The 12,206-nt window shown below is 35.4% G+C and overlaps 1 protein-coding gene across 1 annotated transcript in view; it reads right to left on the bottom strand.

Annotated features, from left to right (window-relative positions):
* Window positions 1-1,120: 1,120 nt before the first annotated feature.
* lrmda (leucine rich melanocyte differentiation associated) overlaps window positions 1,121-12,206 on the bottom strand; it is an 864,842-nt gene continuing 853,756 nt past the window's right edge. The window contains exon 7 of the mRNA XM_061935510.2: window positions 1,121-1,799. Within this exon, the coding sequence (XP_061791494.2) occupies window positions 1,720-1,799 (80 nt within the window). The 3' untranslated portion in view covers window positions 1,121-1,719. The remainder of the gene's footprint in view (window positions 1,800-12,206) is intronic.

The raw sequence follows: 12,206 nt of genomic DNA, 5'->3' as shown, positions 1-12,206 counted from the left end.
ATGGCTGATTCTTAACACTATTGCTTGTCTCATGAGCACAGTAAAATGCAAACACTTGGGAAAAAAAATGCCTTTTCAACGCGACACACACAAGAAAATACAATCAAAAAAAAATGATGGCGTACTTAAAAAGGATGAAAAAAGGAATGTAATGTATTGGATGAACCAAAATTATATAATACCATCAGGTAAAAAAATGTGTAATTTTATTTCCTCTACCCTTTAAAACAGACCTGGGCAAATTAACGCCCTTTAAGCTTTTCAATCTGGCCCGCCGGACATTCCCAAATCATTTTTTTTTTAGATCTTTAAGATGGAAGCTGTAGCTGCCATTATGATGTGCAGTGATGTCAGGTTCAAAATCAATCAGACAAGAAGCAAGGAATCATGCAGAGACAGAGTTCAATTTAGCTCATGAGGAGGACGCATGGAGCTGCACACTTAGTCACAGTCTCGCCCTGCGCTCTAAGGTACAGCTCCCGCATCCCTCTATTTATTCTTATGGTAATTTATATTTGTTTTTTAAATGTGTATTTTTATTTCTGTTTTAAATGTTATTTTTTAGTCTGTCCTTTGCCTCCATTTCTTTGTGGTGTACAGCCCTTTGTTTTTCAACTGTGCGTGTCTTTAAAGGGCTTTATAAATAAAGTTGGAATGGTATGGTATGGTATTCAGGAGTTCCAGGAGTGTTTTCAAATGACCGTAAGTCTTGAACTATACAAAGTATTTTAATTGTTGGAATCTGCGCTTTTGCATGATGTACTAGTTTCTATGGTAATCTAATTAGTTATTATGGTAATCTAATTAGTTACAGTAGCTCAGATGAGGCACCAAGCAGTGTGGGTGGGGAGCGTTTCCACAGAGTGTCAGCCTGAAATGCGGGTGTCAGGGAGACTCTGAAGGAGATTTTTACAACAAAGTTCTAACGTTTAGTGATTTATCAGATAGTTGGTGTGTTTTTTTTTTTACCCTTTGCGTTCATATTTCACTGTTTGTTGCATTTTTGTTGCGTTTTGCTTGATTGTAAAATATGTCGATGACGTTCCTATGTTGTCAATATTCAGTGTTTTATCGTTCATAGTTAATATTGTTATTTTCGTGTACATTCTGGGTGTCTCATTCAGTAAAAAAATGTTAAATTTCATTCTGTTTAAGGCGGTCTGTCATAACGTTTTTAGCATTCAATCAGACATTAATGTGAGATTTTGTTTTAGCGTTCCTAAAAATAGATATACCGGCCCCCAGACCCATTTTTTTCTCTAAATTTGGCCCCTCGAGTTAAAATAATAGCCCAGGCCTGCTCTAAAATAAGAAAGGCAGAGTGATAAGCTAATAAACCATATGGGTAAGCTCCAATTTAAAATCTTTTGTATTGTGTATTAGTTTGTGTGTGTGCGTGTAAGGGTGCGTCCATGTCAGGTCTCAGGTGTGTGACCGTCACCCTTTCACCTTTGATTAGTGGCAGCAGTGGATGGGTGATCCATCACGGCTGTCAGAGTCACGCAATAGGTTGTTTGTCACTCTGTGTGTGTGTGTGTGTGTGTGTGTGTGTGATGCTCAGGGGACGTCTTGCAGAAGATACAAAGTCAACAGCAAACATATTGATTGAACCGCAATATCGCCGGCTAATTGAAATAAATAACGATGTCACGTCTCCGTCTGTATGTGCGTGTTGTCAACCAGGCGAAGGATGAAATGTTCCCTCTTGTCGCCGCCACGTCACAGCTGGTCGTTCTGGATGAATCTGTTGCCTTCGGAATGCTTGCCGTAGTAGACGTAGCGGCACTTGGCGAAGACGCCTGAAAGCACAACGGGTTGCGTTTAAGGTTGCAGTTTTTGAAGGGCGGACGACTGATATTTTTCATCACAGACAATATGTATATATATGTATATATGTATATATATATATATATATATATATATATATATATATATATATATATATATATATATATATATATATATATATATATATAAAAGTATATATATATATATATATATATATATATATATATATATATATATATATATATATATATATATATATATATATATATATATATACTGGAGAACACAGTTATCACTGTTAAATGTTAAATAAAAAAGATAACATTTTATTGTGAAACAATAAACAAATGGTACTCGTACTTTCACACAAAAGTACTAAAACTGGTACCGTTGAGTACCGGTGTCGATTCCTGGATACAGGGAATCTGTATCGGTTCAAATGTGAAAAAATGCTGGTAAATTCTAAAAACATATATATATTCCTAACCAAAACCTTTTTATCTTTTTTTTTTATTCCCTAAAAAAAGAGCAAATCATCCAGAATAGAGGAGAATGGTGGAAATGCATGCTTTTAATGAGACAGTGATGATGTAATGTTATGACCCTCGTATGATATTCGCATCACAGTGCAAAAGGCCCGTACTTATTTGTATGCTTCCCTTGGTGCTTCGTGGGTTTGTCAGGATATAAATGCTCTGTCATGTGACTCGCAGCCTTAAAAAGATGTGGAGCCCCCATAGAGAGGGACACAATTTAAGCTTGCAAAAAGCGTGCGTGATGAACGCACACGACTGTTGCATTCGCCAAGAGGACGATACGAAGCTACGGACTTGAGTGCCTTTTTAATAAAGACGAGACGACGGCGGCAGGCGCTCTTAAAGGGCCACCGCCGACGTGCGAGACTGTTAGCACCTCTTTTGTTACTTTGCTCGTCCGTCACTTTAACGCCAGACCCCCCGCCGTGGGTTATGGTTTCGTGAAAGTGGATCCGCAAAAAAAAAGGTGGCACTCGGCACTGAACGCGAGTTCATCGGGTAGCGTCCCCGAGGCCGTTTGGACGCTCCTTTCTGTCTGCCGTCTTAGTCCATCTTCCGTGGTAATAAGCGCCGGCTCTCGCTGTGAAGGGAACTTGTTGGACCGCCTTTTTATGCGCCGAAAAGGCCTTTTAATGAAAATGGAGGTGAGATGTAACAAGTCGAGTCGCGGTGCCCCCATTGCTGCTCTCATATTTAGTATTAAAAACGCTTCAGATGCTACCCACAAGACCAAAGGAACATCTTAATGGCCATGGATGAAGTGCTGGCTGTCCAGAGTCGGGACCTGGGGTGGACCGCTCGCCTGTGCATCGGTTGGGGACATCTCTGCGCTGCTGACCTGTCTCCGCTCAGGATGGTCTCCTGCTGGCCTCACTATGGACTGGACTCTCACTATTATGTTAGATCCACTATGGACTGGACTCTCACTATTATGTTAGATCCACTATGGACTGGACTCTCACTATTATGTTAGATCCACTATAGACTGGACTCTCACTATTATGTTAGATCCACTATGGACTGGACTCACACTATTATGTTAGATCCACTATGGACTGGATTCTCACAATATTATGTTAGATCCACTATGGACTGGACTCTCACAATATTATGTTAGATCCACTATGGACTGGACTCTCACAATATTATGTTAGATCCACTATGGACTGGACTCTCACACTATTATGTTAGATCCACTATGGACTGGACTCTCACAATATTATGTTAGATCCACTATGGACTGGACTCTCACTATTATGTTAGATCCACTATGGACTGGACTCTCACACTATTTTGTTAGATCCACTATAGACTGGACTCTCACATTATTATGTTAGATGCACCGTGGACTGGACTATCTCATTATTATGTTAGATCCACTATGGACTGCGCTCTCACATTTTTATGTTAGATCCACTATGGACTGGACTCTCACAATATTATGTTAGATCCACTATGGACTGGACTCTCACTATTATGTTAGATCCACTATGGACTGGACTCTCACAATATTATGTTAGATCCACTATGGACTGGACTCTCACAATATTATGTTAGATCCACTATGGACTGCACTCTCACACTACTATGCTAGATCCACTAAGGACTGGACTCTCACATTATTATGCTAGATCCACTATGGACTGGATTATCACTATTATGTTAGATCCACTATGGACTGGACTCTCACAATATTATGTTAGATCCACTATATACTTGACTCTCACAATATTATGTTAGATCCACTATGGACTGGACTCTCACACTATTATGTTAGATCCACTATATACTTGACTCTCACAATATTATGTTAGATCCACTATGGACTGGACTCTCACACTATTATGTTAGATCTGCTGTGGACTGGACTCTCACTATTATGTTAGATCCACTATGGACTGGACTCTCTCACTATTATGTTAGATCCACTATGGACTGGACTCTCACACTATTATGTTAGATCTACTATGGACTGGACTCTCACACTATTATGTTAGATCCACTATGGACTGGACTCTCACAATATTATGCTAGATCCACTAAGGACTGGACTCTCACAATATTATGCTAGATCCACTATGGACTGGACTCTCACACTATTATGTTAGATCCACTATGGACTGGACTCTCACATTATTATGTTAGATCTACTATGGACTGGACTCTCACAATATTATGTTAGATCCACTATGGACTGGACTCTCACTATTATGTTAGATCCACTATGGACTGGACTCTCACATTATTATGTTAGATCCACTATGGACTGGACTCTCTCATGATTATGTTAGATCCACTATAGACTGGACGCTCACTATTATGTTAGATCCACTATGGACTGGACGCTCACTATTATGTTAGATCCACTATGGACTGGACTCTCACTATTATGTTAGATCCACTATGGACTGGACTCTCACTATTATGTTAGATCCACTATGGACTGGACTTTAACAATATTATGCTAGACCCACTCGACGTCCATTTCATCAGGTCTCCCGTCATTCACATTGACATCCCACTGGGTTGTCAGTTTTTCCTTGCCCTTTTGTGGGTTCTGAACCGAGGATGTCGTCGTGGCTTGTGCAGCCCTTTGAGACACTTGTGATTTAGGGCTATATAAATAAACATTGATTGATTGATTTCAACATGTTCTATCTACACTTCTGTTAATGTGTATTAATCACTTATTCTTCTGTTGTTCGGATGCTTTACATTAGTTTTGGACGATACCACAAATTTGGGTATCAATCCGATACCAAGTCGTTACAAGATCATACATACATACATACACACAGGGGTGCCGAAAAGGGGGGGTAAAGGAGACGGATTCTAGGGGCCCATGATGGAGGGGGGCCCAAAGAGGCCCCTAATGATGATGAAATTATAATACAGAAAAAATAATGACACTGTGTTGGGGGCCCTGTAAAGATTATTTTCATGGGGCCCAAAATCCCTAGCGGCGCCCCTGCATACATATATACATATATACATACATACACATACATAAATATACATATATACATTAGGGCTGCAACTAACGATTAATTTGCTAATCGATTAATCTGTCGATTATTACTTCGATTAATCAATTAATAATCGGATAAAAGAGACAAGCTACATTTCTATCCTATCCAGTACTTTATTGGGAAAAAAACAGCATACTGGCACCATACTTATTTTGATTATTGTTTCTCAGCTGTTTGTACATTTTGCAGTTTATAAATAAAGGTTTATAAAAAAAAATAAAAAAATAAAAAAATTGCCTCTGCGCATGCGCATAGCATAGATCCAACGATTCAACGACTAAATTAATCGGCAACTATTTTTATAATCGATCTTAATCGATTTAATCGATTAGTTGTTGCAGCCATATATATATATATATATATATATATATATATATATATATATTAAAAACCAGGGACATATATCATGAGTTTATAAACATAATATACATTTTTTTTAAACGAAAGAAGATGTTGTGATGCCAAAAAATACTGATGTAATCATAGTAGTATCAACTACATACATATATACACACATACGCATACATATTTACATACATACCGTATATACATATACATACAAATATATATATATAAAATATATATATATATATATATATATATATATATATATATATATATATATATATATATATATATATATATATATATATTAAAAACCAGGGACATATATCCTGTGTTTATAAACATAATATATATTTTTTTTTAAATGAAAGAAGATGTTGCGATGCCAAAAAATATTGATGTAATCATAATAGTATCGACTAGATACGCTCTTGGACTTGGTATCATTACAGTGGATGTAGGCGAACAGGCACTTTTCGGAGGTGGTATAGTACCGAATATAATTCATAAGTCAAGTCAAGTCAAGTCAACTTTATTTATATAGCACGTTTACAACAACTTTTAAATTAAACCAAAGTGCTTTACAGGTTAAAAAAGCATAGAGCAAAAAACAAAATGAAACAAAAACAAAAAAACATAGAACAAAGAACATAAACAATGAATGAGCTGAACAAGAAGTGCAAAAGCAATACGGTAAAAGGGGTTGAATAAAAAGTAAAAATTTGCTAAATAAAAATAAAAATAATAATAATAAAAGTGCGACAAATTGAAAAATTAAACTAAAGCGAAGGGGTCGGGGGGGGGGGACTAGAAATGGTGGCCTAGTGGACGGACTCAGCTCAGGTCAAAGGCCAGCGAGAAGAGGTATCGCGGTACTATCCTAACACCGTACAACCCTACTGTGTAGTAGTTTAAGTTTTACAAAGAGCCTCCATGTAGAGATTCTCCCTTAGCGGTTCCACTGTACATGAGAGGGTCCTCCACTCCCACCCCCCCCTCCCCTGTGATCAGAGCGCTAGAAGACACCCGTAGTCCCGTGGTGTCAAGTCCGGTCTCCAGCCGTGACACCTGGGTCCTCGGGCAAGAGACGTGGCAGCTGGAGTTTGGAACCTCCTCGCCGAGTGTGACGAGCAATATAGTATACATCCTGGGGAAGGGGGGAGGCAGGCAGGCAGGCACGGAGCTGGTCCCGGATGTTATCGGAGGTGACAGCTTCTCACACTTCAGTGTTTGGATCACCTCAAGTCGCTATGTGGGCAATGAGGAGGGGGGGGGGGGTGAGCACTGCTTCACTACAAAGTCCAGATTTAGATTGACTGAGCTTGTCCTCGGGCCTGTGGGCTGCTGCATGGCTCTGCAGCCTGACAAGAACACCCACTGATGCCGCCAGGGACTGGTGTGTGCACATCTGTCTGCACACTTCATATATATAGATATATATATATGTGTGTGTGTGTGTGTGTGTGTGTGTGAGGTGTCAGGTTGGTTTAGAATGGAGGGTGGCATCAGAATATGCTTGGCACTAATATGGCACCAGTATCTCTGTCCCCCTCCGTCTCTGCTTTCTGTCACTTAGTCGCCATCTTCTCCCCAGCCCTTGACAGCGTCTCTTTGGATTACGGGATCGCACCGGGAGCAGCCCCTTCTTCTAACCCTCGCACCGTTCCTCCCGAGCCAGGCCCTCCATTCCCTAACCCCCGCCCCCCCGCCGTAATGCACTTGATGTCGATTTTGAAAAAAAGAAAAGGCTGGGCGAAAGCCGTGTCTGTTGTGCTGTTGTCCTTGCCTCGTTTGGAGAGAGGTGACACCCCGCACGCCGCCGCGTCGGCGTACTTCATCAAACGGCGGCGTGCGGCTGAAGGCTCGATGGCCCTCAAGGAAGCCACTTTGCCTTGTAACCGCCATCTTTGGTTTTTTTTGTGTGTTTTTTTTTTTGCTTTAAAGTTAATACCTTGTTGGCCTTTAAAACATACTTGCCAACCTTGAGACCTCCGATTTCGGGAGGTGGGGGGTGGGGGCTGGGGGGGTGTGGTCGGGGTGGGGCGGGGCCTGGTTGGGTGCGGGGCTAAGAGGGGAGGAGTATATTTACAGCTAGAATTCACCAGGTCAAGTATTTCATATATATATATATATATATATATATATATATATATATATATATATTTATATATATATATATATATATATATATATATATATATATATATATATATAAGAAATACTTGACTTTCAGTGAATTCTAGCTATATATATTTATTTTATTATATATATATATATATATATATATATATATATATATATATGTCTTAATAAGGTTATCCAAAAAATAGTGCTCGATACCGTAGTAGAGCGCAATATATGTATGTGTGGGGAAAAAAATCACAAGACTATTTCATCTCTACAGGCCTGTTTCATGAGGGGGGTGCCCTCAATCGTCAGGAGATTTTTGAAATAGTCTTGTGATTTTTTTCCCCACACATACATATGTATATATATATATATATATATATATATATATATATATATATATATATATATATATAAATAAAATAAATACTTGAATTTCAGTGTTCATTTATTTACACATATACACACACATAACACTCATCTACTCATTGTTGAGTTAAGGGTTGAATTGTCCATCCTTGTTCTATTCTCTGTCACTATTTTTCTAACCATGCTGAACACCCTTTCGCAGGTACCCAGAAAGGTTTCGAGTACCACCAAAAAAACTGAATGTCTGAAGACAGTATAAAAATCTGTGTTAAAGGTGTACAAAAACTGTTTGTGTAATAAGCATGTTTATTTTTTTAAATGAGGGTTAAGAGTTCAGTACTAAAAAAAAAAGAAAAGAATGTGGCTTAAGTACAGTTTTTTAATTGAGCTGCTGCATTTTTTGGTTGGGTTGTTTATTTATTTTGAGTAACTTCTATACATTTCTAAAAGGGGAGGAATGTAATAGTGATCTATGTTTGTCTGTTGCCATCTCCTGGTGAATGTTGGCTATAGCGTACTGGGGTTACTTTTTGGTTGGCCAACGATTTACGTGGTGTTGCGCACCTGACGTCACTCAGGTCTGCATGGAGCTGGAGGGGGCGTGGCTTCCAGCCCCGCCTGAATTTCGGGAGAAAATTTGTCCCGGGAGGTTTTCGGGAGAGGCGCTGAATTTCGGGAGTCTCCCGGAAAATCCGGGAGGGTTGGCAAGTATGCTTTAAAACCTCTAAAGCAGTGGTTCTTAAAGGGGAACATTATCACCAGACCTATGTAAGCGTCAATATATACAAAATATAGCTATATGAATTCATATTAATTCATTTGAATTGATGTATTTTTATATTAAACCTTGAAAAAATATATATATATATTTTTTTTGTCAAAATAATCTTACTATCCATCCATTTTCTACTGCTTGTCCCTTTTGGGGTCACGGGGCGTCGCTGGAGCCTATCTCAGCTGCGTATGTAAATAAATAATAAATACAGCCAAGTGAATTATTTAAATAATCTTCGTCTAGTCAATATAGTTCACAATAATGCAAGAATTATTTTCAAAATTTGTACTTGAACAATTTGTTTAAAATTATTTGTATTTATTGAATTTTATGTAAAAATAAAAACATTAATATTGTTTGTTGATATAATTTCAATAAATAAATACATAAATAATAAATATAGCTATATGAATTCATATTAATTCATTTTAATTTATGTATTTTTATATTAAACAACCTTGAAAAAAAACAAATATATATATATTTTGGTCAAAATAATCTTCATATGTAAATGAATAATAAATACAGCAAAATAAATTGTTATCTAAATAATGTTAGTCTTGTCAACGTTTGGCCTGTACTGTATATATATATATATATATATATATATATATATATATATATATATATATATATATATATATATATATATATATATATATATATATATATATATACATATATGATAACTAAATAATGGTGGATTTTTTTATAATTATAAAAATCAGTAAGCCTATAAACTATTGAACTGCCCTTTGCAGTTTTCCAGTATGACTTTTACAGTTTTATTTATTGTCAATTGGATAGCCTTTTTTTCTTTCTTTTAAATAGTCATATCGAAAGTCATTTTTCAAGGGTACAGCATTTTTTTTTTTTTTGCAAGAAGCAAGTGAAATAAAACATGAGTGCAGCTTGTTAAAATGATGTCATGTGTTTTATAAGCCTGTTAAATGCATTAACCCATGCACTCTTGACTTGTCACACACCTGCCTTTTGCTGGTGGATGATGTTGCATCGTCCTTGCGCGCCCGTGTGTGTGTGTGTGTTTCTTCTTCAAGGTCAGCTGGTACAAGATCCCCGTCCTTCCCAAACGGACATTTAATACGTTACAACTTACAATTTGTCATAATTGTGGGAATTTGCACATATTTCGGACATTGTTTGTTTACTGCATATAGCAGTGGGTGTCCAAACTCCAGCCCAAACTTGGCCCGCGAGACGTCATGAGTTCAACAAAGCTTTCACTTTAATCTTTAAAAACCAGGCGGTCTCGGAATGCTACATGTTTGCTGCCATCTTGTGGACAATGTGAATAAATCAGATCAATGACCCTGGAGAGTACTCTGGAATAATAGCACCCTCTATACTGATATGACACAACCAAACTACCTTCCCTAGTCATGAGGCAAAAACAAACAAAAACAATTCAACTAACGTAAAAGGCAACACACACAATCAACACAACCTGCTCGCTAAACATTGTTGATATTATTTAAAAAAACAACATCCAAACACCATTAAAAAAAAATCTAAATTACACCCAATTAAATCCGTTAGAGTGCATGACGGGGAAAATGTAAAACACTCTCCATACGTATCCATGGTTGCCGCATTTTAGCTGCTTGATGTGTCTGATTACAAAACTTTAAAAAGGTCGTCACAGAACTAAACAAGTTAGAAATCAAATTTACACATACTCTTAATATCCAATTATAAATGATAAATGGGTTATACTTGTATAGCGCTTTTCTACCTTCAAGGTACTCAAAGCGCTTTGACAGTATTTCCACATTCACCCATTCACACACACATTCACACACTGATGGCGGGAGCTGCCATGCAAGGCGCTAACCAGCAGCCATAAGGAGCAAGGGGTGAAATGTCTTGCCCAAGGACACAACGGACGTGACTAGGATGGTAGAAGGTGGGGATTCAACCCCAGTAACCAGCAACCCTCCGATTGCTGGCACAGCCACTCTACCAACTTCGCCACTATTAATTATATATCAATTATATTAATATGTGTGTATATACATATATATATATATATATATATACATATATATATATATATATATATATATATATATATATATATATATATATATATATATATATATATATATATATATATATATATATATATATATATATATATATGTATGTATATGAATATGTATTTATATATGTATATGTATGTACAGTATATATGTAAATGTATATATATGTATGTATGTATATATATATATATATATATATATATATATATATATATATATGTATATATAAATATATATATATGTACATGAATATGTATTTATATATGTATATGTATAAATATATATATGCATATATATATATATGTATATATAAATACATATACAGTATGTACATGAATATGTATTTATATATGTATATATATATATATATATATATATATATATATATATATTATTTCTATATGTATATGTGTATTTATATGTGAATATGTATGTATGTATACGTATGTATGTATATGTATGTATATATGTGTGTATGTATGTGTATTTGTATGTATATGTATGTATGTATGTAGATATATGTATATATATATGCATATGTATGTATATGAATATGTATTTATATATGTATATGTATGTACAGTATATATGTAAATGTATGTATATGTTTATATATATGTATATATAAATATATATATATATATGTATGTATATGAATATGTATTTATATATGTATATGTATGTACAGTATATATGTAAATGTATATATATGTATGTATATATATATATATATATATATATATATATATATATATATATATATATATATATGTATATATAAATATATATATATGTACATGAATATGTATTTATATATGTATATGTATAAATATATATATGCATATATATATATATATAAATACATATACAGTATGTACATGAATATGTATTTATATATGTATATATATATATATATATATATATATATATATATATATTATTTCTATATGTATATGTGTATTTATATGTGTATATGTATGTATGTATACGTATGTATGTATATGTATGTATACGTATGTATGTATATGTATGTATATATGTGTGTATGTATGTGTATTTGTATGTATATATGTGTATATGTATGTATGTATGTAGATATATGTATATATATATGCATATGTATGTATATGAATATGTATTTATATATGTATATGTATGTACAGTATATATGTAAATG

The sequence above is a fragment of the Nerophis lumbriciformis genome, linkage group LG02, assembly GCF_033978685.3.
Source record: "Nerophis lumbriciformis linkage group LG02, RoL_Nlum_v2.1, whole genome shotgun sequence".
Classification (NCBI taxonomy): domain Eukaryota; kingdom Metazoa; phylum Chordata; class Actinopteri; order Syngnathiformes; family Syngnathidae; genus Nerophis; species Nerophis lumbriciformis.
The sequence above is the reverse complement of the archived record's forward strand: the minus strand, read 5'-3'. Positions and strand labels throughout refer to the sequence as shown.